A 24,533-nucleotide genomic window follows, 5' to 3' on the forward strand; every position below is an offset into this window, starting at 1 on the left:
ATACTTCACTTGTTGGCTGAGCGTAAGCGAAGCATATAACTAAGGGCGCATGACAATCAAAAGTTTTGCATGACAGTATAACAATTTTGATATAGAATTAAAACTTTGCTTGATGCTTCATTTTTTGCCTAGGCATAATCCAGTTCATTGACGGTTATGTCCCTCCATAAGATTTTTCTGTAGAGTGTTGAAATTTTACAGATTTCGCTTCCACTCAGGGGACTAGCAAAATTCTTCTTTCTGTCTGTCAGTATTTATGTCTGTTTACCGCAGAATATTTCGGTAATATATTAGGATACAGACTTGAAGTCTGCATGACAGGTAATTTTTAACGGACAACATCAAGGTTGATAATGGTGCACGGTTTTGCTGAGCGCTAGTGAAGCTTATTTGAACGCAGGATATTACGAGAAAAGATTAAACCATTTGAAAACTTTAAATTTTGTTTTCACTCACGGAGCTTTTAAATTTCTTCTTCAAATTTGTTTGTCTGTCTATCTGTTTGCTGCAAGATATCTCAAAAACAGGTTGAGATACGGACTTGAAGTTTTCAACGAAACTCCAGCAAATCCAGTTACACAACACGTGCTTTAGCGTACTCTGTTATATCGAAAAAAATTAAAAATTATTTTTAATTTTTTTCAATCTTTTTTATTACGTGTTTCAATTGGTAAATACGAGTATAAAGTGTTAGCACGCATGTAACAGTGTCAGGAATATTACATTAGACTGTATCAGATACCAATTCAGTGTCAGAGGTGGGGCTGTGAGTAAGGGATAAAACCGAATATATAACTGTTCCAGTTAATAAATGTATCATCAAAGCGATCGGTAGCTGGCGTGAGGACTGAGTACGTCTCAGATCAAATCACGTGAGGTACAAGTAAACGAACCCGGGCGGTTCATCGTAACACAACTGTTTAAATGTTTATATTCCCGTCATATTGGGTCGGACGTCTCCTGTCGTAGTCACGGCACGATACAATTACTCCTTTCATTGACTTCATGTCGTCTTTTACTTTCATCACCTAACATCTGAATGTTTCATGGCCGACGAAAAGTGCCGCCGAGACGAGGTTAGTTACATTTGATCCCTTCCAATCGTCGTTCGGCCGTCAGCTAATAACTTACTCACGCGAGACTCGCCTTTTATTCGTTTATTAAAGGTACCACCGTTATTAGCCGATATCAGTGTGAATTTATAACTATGGAAAAGTACTTTTCTTCGGTTACTGAAGGGAGGCATTTACGGTTATTTGGGCTCAGCAGTGTCAACAGCTATGAAAAATACAACAAATAATAGCTTAAACAGCCAATACCATTATCGGCATTAATGGCACAATGGAAAACTATGCAAATTAACAAGGTAAAAGTAATGTAATAAGCAAAAAGTTCACAATCGGTGCCCTTGTTAATATTCCACACTATAAAGGTTAACACATTTAAAAAGTACAGATTCCAGCAATTGAATCGAAAAGGAGCTAAATAATATATTATTACTTATTACTTTACTTTCCATATAATATATTATATTAGCGCGTTACAGTGTTTAAAGCGCTACATTTATTCTCAATTTCTGCTAATCATTTCAGTTGAATATCCTTATATTTAGTTACGTGATACTGCTACGAATTTAACAATTTTTACAATTTTAACTGAGAACTTTCGTTTTTAGACCATTGTTATAGCGAAACCCCTAGACGCGGTGTAAAAAAGGATAAATCAACGCTGTAAATGTTATAATTGGGATGTCTTTTGTATCGGTATAAAAATCTATATCAATACTGAGATTTAAATAAAAATACTTCACCTCCTAGTTTGTGTTAAATCTAATAAATGTTGATCGGTTTTTAAATTAACGCTTTTGTAAGTGTACATTTTTTCATTGTTTGTTTTTCTTCTTGTAAATTCATTGTACAGCCCCGTTCTCCATGGCAAGTAATCATCAACGGTTGAGTATCCCCACATACATTGAAACATTCTAACGGTTCGTCATTACTAGGAATTTTCAATATCACAAATTCAGAAAACAAACATAGTACATATAGTTGATAGTGAGCGAGAATGATTAGGAACCTAACGATATCCATGTCTGATTAATCGCATAATTTTTGCACACTTTGGATTTCATAGTCAGACTTATAATTATTACATAACTTTAAGAATGGGTTTACAGTGCTCAAAGCCACAAATTAAATTAACACTCACACGCTTGATGTAAATAAACTTCGTCCATATATAACGGAACTACCAAAACGCATACTTATTTTTGAGGACAACTTATCAAATCATTTTAAATTAAACACATTTTCAATTGTACTTCACTGTAAGAATATACAAAACGGTGATCATGAGATTGGGATGAAGACGGCTTGAGCATTGCAGAAGTTACAGTCTCATCACCATATCAGTAATTATGAAAAAATGAGACAGGTGGTTTCTACGTAGAAAATTGCTTGAGCATTACAGAAGTTAAAGGTTTCATTGGCAGATCGAACACTTCTGTCATACGTAGACTGACGTACCATAACCCAATTAATAAATAAAACTGCTTTCTGATCATTCGTTCCGCACACACTGCAGTTTTGTATTTGATGTAAGTGTCGCCGTTTTTGGCCAAAATCTCTCAGGTTAGGTAGAGTTATGGTGTTAAATTTCGATCACTAATTTTGACTATATTCTGTGCGGAAAAGCGAAAGGGCTTAAGTCCGAATCCACTAGGTCTCGACGTGAAATGACCGGTTTCGTTAATTAAGTTATATTTATTACATTCGTAGTTATCGTATAAAAATAAGACTGAATACGATTTAGTTCGGAAACTTAACAGAAAGGCTGACTTTTAAATACGTAAAGCTATTCTGACATCATTATTGCACAACTTTTACATTGCTCGTGTTTAGACTAATTTTCTTTACGTTTGCATGGAGGTTTATACAATTATTTCAATATATTATCATATAAAACCATATTTTGTTTGCGAAGTTTCTAGTCGATTAGAACGGCCAGCTGTGGGAACGTATGTAGTGATAACGGTCTATTACGTAATCACTCAGGGTCTACGTTTATCGGGACAGAGTGTAGTAAGTATGGATAAGATAAATGTAAGTATACAAGTCGGCTTAAAAGTTTGGCAGACGAATATACCAATGGCGCAGCGGGTACGGCGGTTATCGCAAGATAACCAGATCAAGCAAAGTCGAGCGTGGCCGCTGCTTGGATAGTTGACCTGCCCGGCCATTGGTGGTGGTTCGGAAGTCACCTTTAAGCCGTTGGTCCCCAGGTTAAGTGTTAGAGAGGGCTTCTTAGCCCCTAACTTCGCCTGGTAAAATAAGACATTCTTTACTTTTTTTTATCCAATTGTTCACTGATAGGGTGTAAAAGGCCAACTCATTTTGTAAATGAATATTGTCAAATTGAAATTAATTTGCACTGTGCGTACTTTCTTTCATACTTACTTGTCTGTTGGTCCCTTTTTTTAGAAACAAGTAATTTTCCTGTTACTTGTTACAGTACACGAAATAATAATTGATTGCCGTTCGTAACATCTTCATTTCTATGGACCATGCTCTCAAAGGAATTTTAAGAGTATAATGTAATGCTACCATGGACTGTTAGAGATGGATATATTCCTGCAGGCGGATGTAATGCCTGCACCTGCCAATCTGATGCATGAAACGAAGTCCCGCTTTAATTTATCTTATTATAAACACATCGTGGTTCTGTTTTTCGTATATCATAAAAATCTATGTTACAATATATTCCTACAATGAAATTTAAGTGTAATGCTATGGATACGAAGCGTTAAACACGAATTTGAAAATTTTACACTTATCCGAATTTGCAAATTTTAGGGATGGAGTAAAGACTAAGACTTACAATCGGAGTCAGTTTTGTGGCGTATTGTCAGTTTTTGGAATAGAGTTCTAATGGTATTATATAGTGTAGACAATGAGGGGTGAATCCATATCCCCAGTAACATCACCCACATCATGTAGCATTACGACTGTCGATGTCGGCACTGATGTCTTGAGCTGATAAGCGCTGAGCTGTTGTGTCAACATGGCCGATGGAGGTTCAATGCCCAGTAATTGATAACTGCCTTCGATGATGCAGACATAAATATTCATGTACTTGAAAGGTTGTTGATAAATACGGGGAAGCGTTTAAATTTCTCGAGTGACATAAAACGTGACAATTATTTAGATTATCCACTTTCATAGGAACCGTCCATACAAATACTGGATGAATGTAATATACCAAACGGAAAATATTTGAAAAATTCCTTTCCGATAAGAGGCCTGTAATTTAGATATGTTAAATTACCATTATTGAGATAACGTGCGTGGGAGGAGCCGTACGATTTGGGATCAGGAACCGTACGTTGTACGATCAGTTACAATTGATTCTGCTGGTTCGCTGTTTAAAGTTTCCTAAAAAGCTTTGAAAGAGTTTCGTTTTAATACCAGAATTCGTTTTCAAAGATTGACCCGTCTGACTGAACTAGGTACCTGAATCATTGCACCAATACCTACAGTCCCGCCCTGGATTACTGACGGAGATTAAGGGTGTGCAAGTTACTTTTAACTACTAATTTTAACTACTTGGTTACTTTTTAATCGTTCCAGAAATGAAGCCAAAGGCGCTAAGTGACAGGTTGTAAACTATTAATATTTTGTATTTACATGTCCCACATACGAGTGAAATATATAACTTGAAACCCAGTTTAAAAAAGGTAACTGTATTACCATCAAAATTTCATCAGACTCTCTTAACAATTATCACTACATTTTAATTTTAAATACTGGATTAATTTATATTTAAGGTTTCAATATTTCAACATCCTTTACTCAGCTAAATAATAATTGAATGCTTTGTTTTATAGTTATTCCCCATACATTTTTATAGGTGTATGAAAGGTTAGATAAACATGCTGTATTACATTACTTAAGACTTTTATGAATATTTATTGTTTCCAGTTTTAATAGATTAAACCTCAGATTTTGAAGCTAATTACGAGTAAACTTAAATCTATGTTGCTTTTTTACTATATAAGGCATTAGGTGTAAATACACTACATTTCAAAAAAACTGGAACACTTATTTTTATAATTATCCATTTGTTATGTTTTATAATGTGTTTAGGTTGCAACAACTGGTTGATTTTCCTTCAGTTGTGGTTTACTACTGTGACAACTATCACAATACATGTAGTTCCTTCAAATAACGTACAGCCTTTTCATTGACACAAAAACCAGCTGTTTTAGTTTTTTTTGTCGAATGAAAGTTCAGTTAAAACCCATAACGAATATCCCTGAGAGCAGCGTTCCTTAAAGTTATGTTTATAAAGTCACAATATAAATATGAATTACGTACCTGGCGATACGTTTACCAGTTTGGATTTTGCGATAAATCTTTGTTCGATTAGGAAATACTTATTTATTGACGCGTGATCAGCTGTTTTTGTGGCAATGAAACTTCCTCAATAGGCGTGTCTGCAAACACTGTCAAACTCCATAAAGTACTGTCGCAGAATTATGGATACCTTGAACGCCAACTTTCCAGTAAACAAATCATTCAGTAAATTAACTTTGGTCAGGTAAGAACAGAAGTATATATCAGATTAGGCATCAACGAGGATTTAACAACCCATTGTACGGTTTAACGATACGGCATTAGATGAGTTAGGCCTCGAGGCCAATTCGATGAAACGGATCTCACTTGTGCCCCTGGGGGACACTTTTAGAGGAAAGCATAAATAAGACATGAGTGGATAAAGTGTATTCAGAAACCTTGAAAAGTGAATATTTTAAGAGTGAAAATAATTTAGAAAAATGTATTATCCTTTAATGTTTTTGATCCGATGAGGATGGAATTTGAACACCAAATGTGGTGGAGGGGAAATGGAGGAGAACTTTGTTTATATCGAAAATGTTTCAAAACTCACTAACTTGGTGGCATTCCGTTCTTTAAATGAGGTTGATTGAGGTTATTATATAGAAGAGAGAAATTGTCACCATGTTGTTTTGGAGTTTTTGAAAAGTAAATTTTAAATGGGCAAAGGTGAGTGAAAAAGCATTACTTACTTTGCTGTGTACTAATATTAATTATAGAGAAAACTACCACATTTCGAACCCAATAATGTGTTATTAACATTAAATAACTCCGTTAACTCAGTTTTACCCTAAATTTTGCACTGTATATTTGAAATGTATAAATAAAAAAAATAATTTTTCAATAGAAAAAGTCTTATATTATGTCGGTTTATTGACTTTTTGATATAATTAAAACAAAAATGAATCATTAGTTATTAATTAAATTTACGAGTGTTACTGAAATATATTGAGAGATTATTAGTAACATTTTTAGGTTAGCTGAACGATCTTCTCCTTTAACAGAATACAATCCAGAGCGATTCAGTATACTTTGGTTTGTCTCTCACTCTGTCACTCTGACTGACATTTCACATCTACAACAGTTCTCAAACCCTGTTCTTCACAAATCAGGAGAAATTTGAGGAACGTTCTCTTTGATTTAGTCCTAACTAACATTTCGTCTTCTTCCGGAGTGACAGGATATTCAGGATGGGCAAGGAAGGTTAGAGGTAGGGCCGCCTCCTACTACAGGAGAAAGCTGGAACTACTTATATATCGGCCATGTCGCCACCACCGTACCAGCCTCTTCCATGGGGATGGTAATCTCTTATATGTCGGCTTGCAAAAACCTTCAACAATGAGGGATTTAAAGGCCCCGCTTCTGGACATCCATGGGTACAGACATGAATGACATTTCTTTTTGTTCTGCTCATTGTAGTTTCTAATTGAATTTATAATTCAGCCGGAAGTGAACACTCCTGGAATCGTGTCGTCCTGTAGATGGTTTAACTAGGAGACTCAAAAAAACGACATTGGCATGTAACTCGGCGTGGAAATTGCTCTTTAATTTCTTCTCGTTTTCCCACAAATTGTATACTCACTTTATCCACACATTGCATACTCGCTGTACCCATAAATTGCATACACACTTTATCCACACATTGCATACTCACTGTACCCACAAATTGCATACTCACTTTATCCACTCATTGCATACTCGCTGTACCCACAAATTGCATACTCACTTTATCCACACATTGCATACTCGCTGTACCCACAAATTTCATACTCACTTTATCCACACATTGCATACTCGCTGTACCCATAAATTGCATACTCACTTTATCCACATATTGCATACTCGCTGTACCCACAAATTTCATACTCACTTTATCCACACATTGCATACTCGCTGTACCCACAAATTTCATACTCACTTTATCCACACATTGCATACTCGCTGTACCCACAAATTTCATACTCACTTTATCCACACATTGCATACTCGCTGTACCCACAAATTGCATACTCACTTTATCCACACATTGCATACTCGCTGTACCCACAAATTTCATACTCACTTTATCCACACATTGCATACTCGCTGTACCCACAAATTTCATACTCACTTTATCCACACATTGCATACTCGCTGTACCCACAAATTTCATACTCACTTTATCCACACATTGCATACTCGCTGTACCCACAAATTTCATACTCACTTTATCCACACATTGCATACCATACTCACTTTATCCACACATTGCATACCTACTTTATCCACACATTGCATACTCGCTGTACCCACAAATTGCATACTCACTTTATCCACACATTGCATACTCGCTGTACCCACAAATTGCATACTCACTTTATCCACATATTGCATACTCGCTGTACCCACAAATTTCATACTCACTTTATCCACACATTGCATACTCGCTGTACCCACAAATTTCATACTCACTTTATCCACACATTGCATACCTACTTTATCCACACATTGCATACTCGCTGTACCCACAAATTGCATACTCACTTTATCCACACATTGCATACTCGCCGTACCCACAAATTGCATACTCACTTTATCCACACATTGCATACCTACTTTATCCACATATTACATACTCGTTGTTTTAGATCGGAAATGACTTACGACCAGTGGAATCTAATCTGAGACCCGCCCCGTTGCTGATACAGTTCCTGGTGTCATTAAAGTCACTACGCCACTGCCGACTACTCTACCGCCGACTACGCGCTGTCGTTTCGCCCCAATTAGTACTTGTGCCTTCCTTCTTTCATACCGTAACACCATCTTCCTTCTTGCTCTCCTATAATTACTTGTGATACATGTCGTTCATATTAAATATTCCAGAGATACCTGTCGATGGAAACGATGTTACCGAAATTACCATGAAATTACTGCGGATCACGTTATTTATTTATTTAACGGATCCACAATTTACAGTAGTATCAATATAAAGTATGTTTAATGAAGTGGAATACACACTATACGAATAACATTCATTTATTAATCTATGTTGGAACATATTATGAGTATACAGGCTTTGATAACAGATAAGTAGTGTTTAGTTGATCGAAGCAATGTAATGGCAATAAGCTATGTAATCTAAAACAATAAACATAACAATAGCAGTAATAACAGTATAACACCGTAAGGAACAATGACAAAACCTTAACAGTAATGGAGGTAATAATGTAACAGTATAATCAGTACAACTTGAAGATTATTTTCAGCGAACTTTAGGAAAAGGGCAAAATAGAGGAAAACAAGAATGAACGCAACCAACAATGTGGTCCTTTAGAGGCACCACCAAAGCAACATATGCTCGCCGACATCACATATGGGCCTTCGATGGTACCATAGAAAAACTGTTAAACAAATAAATGTGACAGTGTATATTTTCATACCTTTCACTAATTGTCAAGCAAATAATGCAAATTATGTTTTTAACTTCATATTGATATCAACTGCTTCACACAATATAATTATAACTTACTGAAATAGCGGTCACTACGGATCATATTATCAGAGGTTAGATGTAAACTGATTTTTGGACATCTCAGTGCTATCTTAATGCACTATGTTGTAATAGTTCTTTGTGGTAGGCGTAGCTACAGACTGTGTTTCGCAACATTTCAACACCGTTAGAGCCCGTATAGAGGATGAATTAACACCGGAAGATGGCATACCAGTTTATCGAAGTGCTACATCTCTTGTCTTAAAGCGGTGCTTATTACTAATAGACATAATTAATTTTGAAAGTGTTTGTACTTGGATAATTAGGCTCGGATCAGGTGCTCTTCATCTGAATCAATATTTAACCACAGTTTGTTTATGGCAACAGTTTGTTTAGTTGCTCCTCTTCCAGCCGTCTCGCGAAGCCCACTTTCCACAGATCAATTAGTGGAGGGTGGAGTATGATAATGACGAGTATACCATAACTTATACACGGTTACTTTGTTACTTTTACAAATCTTTGACTACGATCCACATCTGACGGTTTGCGACTTTTGCATTTTGTACTTTTTAATCCCAAATCAAAAATGTAATTTTTTTAAGTAAAAAATTACGTACTTAAATAATCATTTCTTATAAATACGCTGTTGTGGTGCATGACGTCATACTACTTCTATGTGCTTAATGAGTTCCCGTAAACATTTATTTTTCTTGTTCGACTTCAAAAGTATTAAAAACTAACTTTGCCTTGTACGTTACCGAATAACATATAATTTGAATTGTACGTATTTCAAAATGCAATTCAATTCATGTAAAGTAAATCTCATTGAAGAAACAGTGATAAGCACCTTTTTAAATCTACATTGAACTAACTGTCTCAATATCATTTTATGAACCGCGTTGACTTCTTACTTCTCAAGTTCAAAAAATGGGAACAATAAACACAAATATTATGATTACAAATATAACATTTGAATAGTTACCATTTGAATTGCCTAATATTCCATTTGTTCAGTATTAAAAAGTAACCTGTCACACCATGTCCACACATTATATACTATCCCGAATAAATTCTTGAAACACCGTGTTTTCTGTGTCTTCAGCATTTTAAAATACCGAAATTATTTGCAACAACACTATATTTACGCTGTATATTCAGCATTAAAATCTAACGCAATATTATCTATCATACCATATTTACTTTGTCTTTAGCATAAAAATTATCCCGAAATCATTCATCCTACTATGTTTAGTTTGTCTTCAGCATTTTAAAGTACCAAAATCATTTGTAACAACTCTATATTTACGCTGTATATTCAGCATTAAAATCTAACGCAATATTATCTATCATACCATATTTACTTTGTCTTTAGCATAAAAATTATCCCGAAATCATTCATCCTACTATGTTTAGTTTATCTTCAGCGTTTTAAAGTACCGAAATTATTTGTACTCCACTCATCCATTCCACCATTTTTACTTTGTCTTGAACATTACAAATTTTCCATAAATTAGTTGTCCACCGTGTTCAATTCGTCTCGGCATTAAAAAGTAGCCCAAAACTTGGTTTATTTTAAGTCGATATCACTTGAATAATGAAATATCTGAGAAGTAAAGCCGGGTGCAAAGTGTAAATAAAGCCATTATTCCTCGCCAGATGCGATCCAGCGAAGTGCAGGAGGACGAGCGCTCGGGAGATACGGGCCGTTGGTCAGGCTGCGTTAACGTACGAGTATTAACCGCTTCTGATTGATATGCGGCTCGAATCGGTGCCCCCTTAAACAAATAAAACGATTTTAAGAGTGGAAATCTTATTGATTGTTAATAGTGTTCGGTGGACAGCAACAAATTGAGCGTGGCCGGCCTTGTGATTAGTGGACATGGGGGTATTAGGCCACTCGCCTAACGTTTTAATTGCTCACATAACAAGGCTCATACATCGATCCTACAATAATCGATTTGTGCGTTCGATTAAGCGTAACAGTTTCGTCTGCTGAGGAGACCACGACATCCGAGTAATATCCGAGTTATTCCGTCCCTCCGTACTCGGATATCTCGCTGTTTTTGTCGTATCCAGCTTTGTTTTCCTTCCCACGGTCGTTGCTGATGTTTTTAGATCAGTTTTGGATGACTTATGGGTTGACGCCCCACCCCCCCCCCCCACTAGTCGATGGACACGGTTTCCATGTCAGAAGGTCCACCTCTTGTATGAGTTTAACAAGTATCTGGCGATAATAATTAGATCAGTGAGTGCCTTTTAGTTTTACATACCAGTAGAAACTTTCAATTGAAGAGCAATCGAATATTGTGTCATTCATTAATTTTAATCTTGTAAACATAGAATGTATTAATGGTATTCAATCAATAGCCTACAACATGTAGTTCAATTTGAATTGATTTATATTAATCGTTGAGTAACGATTTTAGTATCAACAGAATATTCTAGTTTTAAAATCCGCCGTTCCAAGTGACTATAGAAGTGTTATATATCACAAAAAATGTGTAATTAAAAGAGTAATCTCTGCTGCTGGCTGAAGACTTTCAGTCCAGTGTTCAAGAAGGTGTTCAATGTTCTCGCATCCAATTTGAATGCACATATTGAACAGTATCAGTAGAGTTAGTTCATGTCCTAATTCAATTTTGTATTTGTATATGTATATGTTTAGATAAAAAGAACTTAAGCATATATTAGGTGTCTTGTAAAAATTAAGTTATTATTTTTGTGCACTATAAACACTTTGTGCACAGGTAAGGCACAACGCAGGTGATATTATGAAGGTAAGGATATAGCTGATTGTTGTGGTTCACAAACAGTACTGTGACGTAATGGTAGTGAATATTTTTTAGTACTTGGTTTTTTGAAAGTGCAATATCGTCCTTATTTCTCAACGATTTTCACAAACTGATAGTGATATTATTGCAATGTAGTGAAATTGTCTAACATACATGCAATAACTGTGACTTATTTTATCATATGTCGCAAGATATTTACGCTTGAAAAATTGTAAGAAGCTGCCATATAGAAAATTAAGCTCCTAAAAAGTTACAATTCTTCCTATAATAAGACCCTTAGGTTATAAAGCTATATACCAAATTTCAACTTATTACAACAAGTTCTTAAATTAAATAGTTAATTAAAAATGTTTTCGAAGTTGGTTCAAACTAAATTTAGTTTCCGAAAGTTTGAATATGATTATTTTATTGAATTAGGTCCAGGAATAGGAACTGAAAATATTGTTCAGAGTTCTGGGACGTATGAAGGGCAAATATCAAAAACGAAAATGTTTTAATAGTTTATTATTTATATTCATTGCAACTAACAGATAAGTTGCAAACCACACCTATTGTCTAGCAAAAAATTAATAAAGAATACAAATCTTATATAGTAGAAGAGGTAAGCATGAGTCATCCTTTGAAGAAGACGGCACATATTTATCATTTACAACTTTGAGGTTAATGATGGGTTTTCTTCCTCTAATGCAGTATTACTGAAAGCTGCCCCATTAATTTGGGTGTGTAGTCAAAACCTTTGCATTTATTTCAAACTCATCAAATATCTAAAACGATTCCAGACAAGTCATTCAAAATAGCTTGCTTACATGACACCCCACTGACCGCCGCGCCGGTCTACGGGTTCAATACTGTCTTGTTCTCTCTGGTTACTTTATTTGAAAATAAACTCTGATAGTTACCAAAGATAATATTTAAAGACATTTTTAAACCCAATTTTATTGCAGGACGAGTGTCGGGTATCGCGTGACAAGGAATCTTGCCTTTACATTTTCCAGATCTAATATCATTTATATCCTTTCATGAATATTATTTATCATAACTTTTGCTGTATTTAAAGTTTTCTGAGGAAATAATCAAATTTCCCAATGTCCAATGATTGGCAAAATCCCTGAATGCATCTACATTGCAATTAGTAACAGCCACATCTTGAACATGTCAAACATCTTATCAAACTGCTCTCGATATGACGTTTTATTTTGTATAGGACATAAGATATTGTAACTTAAGTCTTACAACCTGGCTCTTAGCAAAAGTCATTACAGTAGTTTTCAAGATTTCCAGCGCAATATTTTATAAGTTTTATCTATTTATCGGCTCATTGGGATAAAATTAATTCTGATAAAAGATTTGTCTGCCTAAAATGTTGGAGCCATATTTTTGCAAAACGTCTAAAACAGTATCTTGTTATAAAAACAACCCTAACAAACCTCTATTGATAGTTCATATTATTCAACTTTCTTATATAGTTTTCTTTATATTTATTAAAAAATAAAACTATATAAAAAAGAACATAAATTACAAATTTATTTTTTAACGAAGTAAGTAACGAATTTTTTAAAACATTTATAACGTTCAGCACCGCCTTTTACTATGGCTTAGTCATTGCAGTTTCTGTACTCACCTTATCAACTGTAGTAAACCATGAGTGGGTTCCCAAAAGTCAAATTTGAACTTTTGGCCCAGCTTAGTGAACACCCATGTGTTTTTTGTACGTTTTAGTTTTGAGCTTTAAAAATTTACACAAACAATTGCGTTTTTTAAAACTTATGTCAAACAAGTACAAAACCGATGTTTGGAACCCAAAATGTTTGTCAAATTCTTAGATAGAAAGGTGATTTCTGTTGCACATCAAATGAATGATGAATTGATTTCCACAGTTAAAATATAATGCAAAACAATATAAATACTAGGAAATTACCTGATCACTTTTCCAACTAATTGTGATCAAACAACAAAAGATTGACACTAGTTGAACAAAAACAAATATTGTACTCAGGCGACGCTGTGATGGTAAATCAAATATTTACTTCTCTCACATTGATAATTAAAACATGGTGAAAATGCTTATGTAAAAAGGGGATCTTAAAGATCAAATAATTCTTGTATTGAAATTTCGATTCTATCTATGCAACTATGCAAATATGCATTATATTTAGTGTTTACTTGCAATTATCTATAATTTCCGCCCTATTGTCACAAATAATTACAATGTAAATTAAAGTGATATGTCACAAAAACTTAAAAGGCCATACGCCCCTCTCTTACAATTAATAATTACATAACACTAATATGATAATAACATTTCTTAATTCAAAATTACTACAACAGTGTTACAAAATTATTGCGTGCTGAGAAAATTAAGCTTAACAAAAGATTTTTTAGGTTTATCAATCACTTTTGTATATAAGCATTTAAATAAAATGGTCTTTGTGTTCTCAAAGATCGGGATTCCTGGCTTGTTACACTTATCTGAAAACGTAAACAAAACCAAAGATAACACATCTGGTGTATCCAGATTTTAATACCATGTATCGGAATCTTTGGTACAACGCGATAACGTTATCATTGTATTTTACAAACTCCCCGATTGTATCAACAATTACGTTTACACAAAACCAGTGTTTCAAAATTTCCGTATCGATATTGATATTGGTGATCATATGATAACGGAGTAGTGTTTAGAAATTTATACTAAATATCAGATAAGTAATCAATCGTGAATTCTACTTCATGTACTCGAACTGCAAACGTTATTTTACTTGAACGCCCTAAACTCTTATTATTTATTGAAGTTCTGTTGTGGATATGACTTACACTCTTAAAATATCTCACGGATAGGTAATACTTTGGTAAAATTTAGTAATACCGCAAAATAGTGTAACGAGCACCGTCACTCACATTCAGAGTAGCCTAGAGTCGCGTGTCGATACCTACGCAGTCGACTCGGACAACAGAATCACTCGATGGAGTGATAGGATTGACAAGTGAGGTGGACAAAGCGTGGAGAGTTGAGCTCCGAGCTGCCAGAGACCGAGGCGAGGCGAGGGCGAAGACGGTGGAGAAGACGGGACTTAGCCGTCAGACAATAGCTTCGCCGTAGCATTGTTATACAAAGATGCGTCTTTGTCAGCAAAATAGGTCCTATAACCGAGCCCATACACAGCCAGGCCCTCTGGAATTTGTGGGAAACAAGACTGCAGAGCGGTTTACTATTCACTTCATCCGTTGGATTATTAGTTTCATTATATTTTTTCATAGGGTATCGGATAACCGAAATATAGTTATCATTGTTTTTATTTACTGTCAACAATATTCTTATTTTCAATGCCAAACGTATTTATGGCTCTATCAGACTAATCGATTGTTCCTTAAATTATGTATTGTTACTAATCTGCATTACAACATTACTCGCCTTGGTAGTTTAGTATTTTAAATGGCTCTACACTAAGTTTATCATTTTCTTGTATTTGATATTAAAGTTGTACACTGGTGTTGCAGAGAAGTGCGGGGTAGATGACGGCGGACTGAGGGTAAATGGGAAAGGAAAGAAGATGCGGAAACCGAGGACGATCTACTCGAGTCTGCAGCTTCAGCAGCTGAACAGAAGATTCCAGAGGACACAATACCTCGCGCTACCGGAACGGGCGGAGCTGGCGGCATCTCTCGGGCTCACACAGACTCAGGTAACCCAGAAACCAGGCCTAATCGTGTATGTGGTACATCCGTAGCATAAACGTTACTGATGGTTTAACACTACCTCAGTGAAATGCAATCAGTAGAACGGGCGGCCGATTGAGTATGTCCGAAGGCTCAATCGCAGGTACTGTTGGTATTGAATTTCACTCCGAATGGAACCAAACAGTTTCTTGCACTTCCATAAATACGTAGTACGAACAAAATCAATTACATCTGTAAACAAACACAAACGTATAGTCCGGCTCGGTTTTGTTCAAACGAATAATGATAGAGAATTTTTCCCGTCATTTCGTTATACAGTGGTGGTTTCCAGATGGTCGATGGTGTGCATCGTAGCGTGTACTATTGGACCTAGTACCAGGTACGTGTATTAATTTTGACCAGTGCCGAGTGCGACAGGCCTGGCGACCTTCGCTCTTTTCTTGGCCCTGCGTTCGACCCGCTGCTAGTCAGTCAGTACCTCCTTTCACACAAATTAAGTTAGAACAGTTTAAAAAATAAATGTAAAACACGTTATAATATAAAGGTTCCAGTGGTGTATGCAGACTAGTTCGGTGTACAGCTATGGACCCTGAAAGACGCTTTCGGCTTAACAGAAAATGTAATATTTGCCCGACTTAACGATTCCAACAAGCCGTATATAAAAGTCTTATATAATTCGTAAAGAGCCATTAATTAATTGTTGTTCTGAAGGCCCCTTAAATATAATGCGTCTCCAATTCAAAAGTGTAATGAAATTCGGTTCTGAAAAATGTAATAGGAATTAGCCTACTACGTGCTACAAGAGTGGAGTTTCACTTCATTTAAGATAACATGATCACATCGCTGAGGAAAATTATCATAGCTACGATTACTCTTTTGCTTACTGTGTCGGGTAGACTTTAATAAGCGGCCTACACTCGTTGTTCGAGTGTTATTATCGAATGTTTCGATTTTTTTTTATCCGAAGGAATAATTCGATATTACGATTTATTTAACTATGCATATGATTTCAACTTGTTAGTTATAGTAATTTTAATGTAAACAATAAACAACAAGAAGTAACTGAGATTTTGAACCAGGCAATGAATATGAAGAAAATATGTGAGATATTTCTCACAAGTGATGAGATTTGTTTATGTAGTTTCAGCATGTGGGTTTGGCTCCTGGTATCACACGGGCAGAATTCTTTTTTCTCTATTTCACAAAAGTGGTTACTCATTGACATCAAACTGGGCAAGTTATAAATATTGTAGGGTTTCTTTAATATCTAAATATATGCCATAGTTGGTTTTGTTGTTTAGTAATGTTATTGTTAAATATATGTTTTTACAAGTGTAATGTACTAGAGTCTTCTTGTTATGGTAATTTATTATAACTCTTATTGTGTACGATTTTTACGTATCGAAGTTGGATAATATATCGAATTGTTCTATAATAGCAATCGAATAACGAGCCGCTTATTAAAGTCTCCACATTGAGTGAATGTAGCGCGATAGAGTGATTATTTTAACAGCCAACATTATGTTATGACCTTACAGCCAGTAAAATAAAACTCAACACTAATTTTTAATACTGAACGCTAAAATAATAATATTTTCAGGATGTGAAACATGGTGTGTTCACAGAATACGCATAGAAAGTTGATATGCATGGGATTGAATAGCGAAAAGTTGTATCGCATTTTCATACTTTCTTTATTGTTGTAAACATGTAATTCCGCCTTTTCTTCCAGTAGGATAATTATTCATGCTAACCTGTTTCACGCAATTTTTAATTATATAATTTTCAAATTGTATTGTAATGGATACGGACAGTCCGGCGCTAAACCAAATAGATACAAATTATTTTCATTATTTAAAGCACACACCCAAAATTTTCCCAAAATTCTGCTTCGTATTTTGTCAACATAGATTGTCACTTGACATTTTCACCTAATTACTGATTACAGTGTGCAGAACATCACTCGTACTCCGGTTGTTGTATTACGTAATGCGAGTTATCGTAATACCGTTCACAGTTCACATGATAGATTGACTGTATCTGCGTACATGGTAGGCGACGGTAGGGCGAGTGGGCTATTAGCCACGATATACGATGGGGTAGAGAAACATAATATGATACCGTACACAGTTCACATGATAGATTGTCTGTATCTGCGTACATGGTAGGCGACGGTAGGGCGAGTGAGTTATTAGCCAAGATATACGATGGTGTAGAGAAACATAATATGATACCGTACACAGTTCACATGATAGATTAACTGTATCTGCGTACATGGTAGGCGACGGTAGGGCGAGTGGGCTATTAGCCACGATATACGATGGTGTAGAGAAACATAATATGATACCGTACACAGTTCACATGATAGATTAACTGTATCTGCGTACATGGTAGGCGACGGTAGGGCGAGTGGGCTATTAGCCACGATATACGATGGTGTAGAGAAACATAATATGATACCGTACACAGTTCACATGATAGATTAACTGTATCTGCGTACATGGTAGGCGACGGTAGGGCGAGTGAGTTATTAGCCAAGATATACGATGGTGTAGAGAAACATAATATGATACCGTACACACAGTTCACATGATAGATTAACTGTATCTGCGTACATGGTAGGCGACGGTAGGGCGAGTGGGCTATTAGCCACGATATACGATGGTGTAGAGAAACATAATATGATACCGTACACAGTTCACATGATAGATTAACTGTATCTGCGTACATGGTAGGCGACGGTAGGGCGAGTGGGCTATTAGCCACGATATACGATGGTGTAGAGAAACATAATATGATACCGTACACGGGCCAGGGCTTTTATGTTAACTGGGGCCGAACAAAAGTTTAATAGAAAATTTATGGAGCATCGGGGACGCGGTCTGCGGGGCCGGGCCGGGCGGAGTAGGGTTCCCGAGTAATTGTGGTGTCCTCCAGCGACACTGGCTAGATATTAATTAATTGATACAGCCGTCCCTTTGCCCGTGTCCGTGTCCTGTGCCCTTACTCCGGCCCACCCTTTGAGTCTCGGATATGTGAGACAGCGAGTACACGATATTCCTCGTCTCGGGAGACCATCTCGACTTTCAGGTGGTTCAATCCGTTGGCGTTGGAATATTTAAGGCACACGTTGGCTATAACACTTTTAGATACCGTTTCTGGATAATCACGACAAATGTTAGGAATTTTTGGACCCAAAGAAAAAAGAGTGAAGATAAGGATACGAAATTTTTACTCTATGGAGATGAAAGATGACTTTTTTATTTATGAAACATTTTAATGTACTTAAATTACATTTAATAATAATATATTTTTCTTAAGTCATAAATTAATAACAATCACGTCACTCCCTGAAGTGTAACTCGTATCCATGTACACATTTCTCAGTTTCATCTTTAGCAGATTTATATGTCTGATTATAAAATTACCTAAATTTCCTGGTTTAATATCTTAAAATCCTGTTGGTGTGACAACACAATGTTACACCACATACGTAGGGCTGTGGATTAACAACAAAAGCATATTTTCCCCCAAAAAAGTGATTACACCACCTTGACTGTACAATTCGGCACATTGAAGAGATAAGTCAATGTCGTGTTCAGTTACCGCTTTTCGATTTGGACGTCCATTATTTTATTATTATTGTGTCTAAAATTAATACTTTTTTATACTAAAGTTATCAACTTATACTGCAAGGTTTCTAGAATCCCGTGTTTTAGTAGTTCTTCTAAAAATTGTCCTTCTTATGATGAATCATGCAGTTTTGTGGAAAATAATAACGAACTCGGAAACCTTAGACAAGAATAATGTCGTAATGATTATTGCTAAGGTCATATTGGTCTTACCAAACTTGACAGCGTCATTTATTATTTTTGTTATTTTATTATATTTGATTCAACTGTGTGCTAAGCCATTTTATAAACATCACATTTTGCATTGGTACTCAAACGCTGTAGAATTAAAATCGCAAATAAGAGTTGTGACATTTTAGTACATACAAGTACGTAGAATCGTAAAAGGGGATATCACAAAACCATTTTCCTAATATTTTTTTAAATTTCATAATTTTTGGAGATCTTCGAGAATTGGAAAAGTGTAATTTTTATTTTCTTCATGGTAATATCAACCCGTTTTTAGATTTTTCTATAAATTAATCGTTAATAGATACAAACTTAAGTGGCCACAGCAGACATTTTTAATCAGCTAATGCTAACCATAACGTGTATATAAAATACATAAATAGAGCTTCTGTTTGAAGTCTGACCAGGCAAGGTAAAAATTAATATGGATATTTTGTTCACAAGCCCGTTCTATACCAAATTAGTCGGTAGATAGACGAATAGAGTTTCGGATTCAATAGATGTCAAATTAAGTGGAAGAGAAGACTTTTAAATCTTAACTTTGCTTATAAAATATAGACACTTTTCATTTTATTTCCAATAATATTTAATAATCATCCTGTACGTAACAAAAGATAAGAAATCTCCTTAACCGACAGGTGTCCTGACTACAGGAGGTGGTTAGCCATTACCGTGTTTAATTCGTTAGACATTTATCAATGAAATAAGTAGTACAAAAATGTAGAACTCAGATAGAAAAATACCAATGCTAGCATTCCAACTACGTGACATACCATTACGTCTAAGCGTCAAGATTGTAAAAATGTGGAACTCAGATAGAAAAATACCAATGCTAGCATTTCAACTACGTGACATGCCATTACGTCTAAGCGTCAAGATTGTAAAAATGTGGAACTCAGATAGAAAAATACCAATGCTAGCATTTCAACTACGTGACATACCATTACGTATAAGCGTCAAGATTGTAAAAATGTGGAACTCAGATAGAAAAATACCAATGCTAGCATTCCAACTACGTGACATGCCATTACGTCTAAGCGTCAAGATTGTAAAAATGTGGAACTCAGATAGAAAAATACCAATGCTAGCATTTCAACTACGTGACATACCATTACGTCTAAGCGTCAAGATTGTAAAAATGATGTTAAGTACTTTTTGAATATCTAGAATGCAACAGGACTTTACAACTTTTTGAGTGAATGAGGACTTATTCGTACGTTTACCGTCGCTCAGTGGTACAAGAAATCAGTAACACTAAGTTTCGAGATCTGCAGTCCGATGTCTTTCTCAGGTTGATAACTAAATTGGTTATCGTAACGTGTCAGACACGTACTAGACTTGTACGTGTCACAAAGGTTTGATATGACTTGTTTATTTTAACAGGGCAAATTATTTACCTGAGGAAGAGGTCAGATTGCAAATCTCGAAACTTAGGGTTCGAAACTATTGATTTCTAGTATAATCTCGGTTTATATTCATTTTGAACTTTGTAATTCTATATAGTAGGTTATATAGAGAAAGGTTTCATACAATCGCGATTCCTCCCATTGGGAAATCACGATAAAATCCAGTCCTGACGACACAAGCATTAGTGCTTACAAGGCATTATTAATAATATTTGTCTATTTACTTGTAGAAAAAATTCAATTTTGTCGTAGTTTACTAATCACTTACTTTACGGAATTGTTTATTCTGCTTCACAAGATCCTTTCAATATAAGTTGAGGTGGTGCACAGTCCAACTAGGTTGATTGCAGTCTAGATTTTGAGACTGATTATACATGCTGTAGGACAGGCAGGTCGGCCTGGCCCGCATCTGTAGTTCCACTGGGGACACGATTTCTCCAACGACTCTTCGAAACACATGACCGTGCAGTCGATTATCGTTTGGGTGTAAACCGGAGAGGTGGTAGTACTTGTCGATCAGAGACCACCACAAGGGGTCCAACTGTGAACTGGAGGAATGATGATAACCCTTACTCGTACGGTAGAATTAAAGATAAGAAACGTTCAGGGTAATGTCTATACATTTCAAGATTTGGTCCTGGTTTGCTCTGATCGAATTCTGACGGAAGGGATAGAAACGTAAACGTTGGTGCGTTTAATCGCTGTAATGGTCTAAAAGATTATCGTTTCGATCATAATTTTCTCTCACTATTCATCAAACCGGAATATCGTGTACGCACATTTAAAGAATAGGTGAACTCACTTTAATACATCTTGTACTTGTATACAATTAGTATGAACGCGTGAACTTAGAAAGTTTGTACTACCCTACTACATATAACCACTACTACAGAAGTAGTGCTGAATACTTAGGAAGTGTTTGGTTCAGTAGTGACCATACACAGTGACAACTACTTTTAGAAGTAAAAACATATATTTGTTGTAAACTAAGTGTCGTCATGCGACCTTTCACGTCTTATTTGTAAAAAGATTATCTCTAACAATCTCCCTCAATAGTAAGATAAAAACCAAACGATCTTTCCTTGAAAATTGTTAAAGATGTTCATCCTAATAAACGATAAGAGACTTACTCGTAAAGTCGAGTAATGGATTAGACACGGTACAAAATTTAGAAATGAAACAGACGCTAAGTCGTATAATCTAATCGGTAACTTCTGAATTACGCAGAAACCCTTTTCTGACAGGACACGAAATCGAACGAGGCGCTGGAATCTGGCGATGCGAGGTACATCATCCGAGGGGAAGCCATTTCTGTTTCAGTATGGTGAACCGATTGGACGCTTGCGACACGCTACTCTGGGCGTGCCTCCCTTCGATTCGCTTTGCTACTGAAAAACCTCTCATCGCCTTGAACCGACCTACACCTTTCAGTCAACGTCCGCACTGCCCCAGGCGTTGCTTTGTCATTCTTTGTGGTCAGCGGCAGTCACAATACAGCCTCACATACTGGTGTATCGTATTCGGGGGTTTCCCTTTATAAAACCACGTCAGTCAATGTGGTAACAGAGTTAGGATGAACGACTATGAACCCGAGTGCACCACGGACGATGCTAGGTCAACGATGGAGTTACATCGTGCAGGATACCTGTGCAGTATGTTGTCGGCGAACTGACTACGGACATCGAAATATGAACGTGGAAATAAGATTCGCTCTGATCGTCAAACCTCGGCATAGAAAGTGATTTACTGTTGCCAAAAACTTAGTTACGTCATTGCGCGTATTTCACACAACACAACAATATCGGCTACTATAGCGGAAAACATGTTACATCCTTAATGAATGGAATGTTACACAATGCCTCAACTATCAGTGAGTTCGTAATTGTGGTTTCCTTATGAATTATGTTTTCCGCGATTACATTTTGAACATGTGCATAACCGTATATATATATTGGTAGGTAGCCCACCCACAAAGAATATAATATTTTGAATTTTGCATCGGTTTTAGAAAACTGAAAAGTTAAAGGTAATTACAACAGGTAGTAGTCTACTTTCTATTGCTTTGGTGTATCCGATGGGTTGCATTACTACTCTCTTAATCTCAGTCTGACTGCATTGTATTCGTTTGATACACAGAATGACTGCATTTTGGTCAGTATATTCCCATTCACAGTCCCATTTGATTGTGTATACTTGTCTCTGATCCACAGCACAACCACAGTTTCTATTGCTACTCTCTGAACCACAGTGCGGATGGGTCAGTTAGGCCTGGCGCACGGCCGCGGCGCTTGTCGGCTGGATGGCAAGGCGGCATGGCGAGGCGGCATGGCGAGGCAGACCTGTAGGCCATCAAACGTGTTTATTGTACCGGCAGATGTGACCCCAGGTGCCTTCCCTTCCCCACTTGCTTTTGTCGGTTTTCTCTCATACGCGGTTTTTGTCTAACATTAAAATGTAAAATCATAATTATTCCCCGGTATTTTCTAAAATACAAGAGTAACCTGAGTTAATTACAATACTTGTTTCATAGATGGAGATGGTCCTAGTTTGAGATCAGTATCACCCAAATTACTTCATATATGGTTCAGTTTTCCGAATTGCAAACCCTCACGGGATATTTACAATAATTTTTGGTGTTCTGAACTATGTATGCCATTCCCCGTTTGTGAAAATAAACACATACTTCGTAGAAATTTTACTAGTAGTAGATAGTAGCACGACGAGGCTTTGGAAGTCATGCAGTAGTCTATAGTTAGTGAGATGTTGTCACATAACCTCATGAGTGCCACGTCTGAAGTTTTATACTGTTTCAACAATCTACTGACGTTGACAAACTAGGAGGACAAGATATTATCATGTACTTCCCTATGATCAGTGAGATGTAGTCACGTAACCTCATGAGTGCCACGTCTGAAGCAGTATACTGTTTTAACAATCTACTGACGTTGACAAACTAGGAGGACAAGACATTATCATGTACTTCCCTATGATCAGTGAGATGTAGTCACGTAACCTCATGAGTGCCACGTCTGAAGCAGTATACTGTTTTAACAATCTACTGACGTTGACAAACTAGGAGGACAAGACATTATCATGTACTTCCCTATGATCAGTGAGATGTAGTCACGTAACCTCATGAGTGCCACGTCTGAAGCAGTACTGTTTTTAACAATCTGCTGACGTTGACAATCTAGATAGTCAAAACATTATCCTGTACTTCCTATAGTCAGTGAAATGTAGTCATACATCCTCCTGAGTGCGACGTCTGAAGCAGTATACTGTTTTAACAATATACTGACGTTGACAATCTAGATAGTCAAAACATTATCCTGTACTTCCTATAGTCAGTGAAATGTAGTCATACATCCTCCTGAGTGCGACGTCTGAAGCAGTATACTGTTTTAACAATATACTGACGTTGACAATCTAGATAGTCAAAACATTATCCTGTACTTCCTATAGTCAGTGAAATGTAGTTACGTAACCTCATGAGTGCCACGCCTGAAGCAGTATACTGTTTAAACAATCCACTGACGTTGACAATCTAGGAGGACAAGACATTATCATAGTCAGTGAGATGTAGTCACACAACCTTCTTAGCGGCTTCTGTAGTAGATAATTATAACAAGGTCGACACTGTATGAGGACATAAGTAGAATTTCTAGGCCAAGAAAAATAGTCCTGAATATGGAAAATGTATTAATTTTTCTTTTCCCTTTTTTACACTGTACAAGCTTTGACTAAGAAAGAAGTCTTTTTTTATTCGCAAAGCTAATATTTATTAGCAGTTCTAAATGTAACTTTTCTTACTTTCCAGAATTCCAAATTTTAAACGTTACAATATAAAACATTATTCACTGTTTTAAAACAGATTTTTTAGATAAATCGGACAAACTGTCAAGTATTAATTTGTTTGTTAGTACTTCTCTCGGCAATAA

General features: G+C 36.2%; 1 protein-coding gene across 2 annotated transcripts in view; it reads left to right on the plus strand.

Annotated features, from left to right (window-relative positions):
- Positions 1-24,533, plus strand: part of LOC124368694 (homeotic protein distal-less-like) — a 102,588-nt gene that overhangs the window by 25,991 nt on the left and 52,064 nt on the right. For both annotated transcript variants that reach the window (XM_046825991.1, XM_046825992.1), the window contains exon 2: positions 15,150-15,334. In XM_046825991.1, coding sequence (XP_046681947.1) covers positions 15,150-15,334 — 185 coding nt within the window. The remainder of the gene's footprint in view (positions 1-15,149; positions 15,335-24,533) is intronic.

This window comes from Homalodisca vitripennis, chromosome X (assembly GCF_021130785.1).
Source record: "Homalodisca vitripennis isolate AUS2020 chromosome X, UT_GWSS_2.1, whole genome shotgun sequence".
Lineage (NCBI taxonomy): Eukaryota > Metazoa > Arthropoda > Insecta > Hemiptera > Cicadellidae > Homalodisca > Homalodisca vitripennis.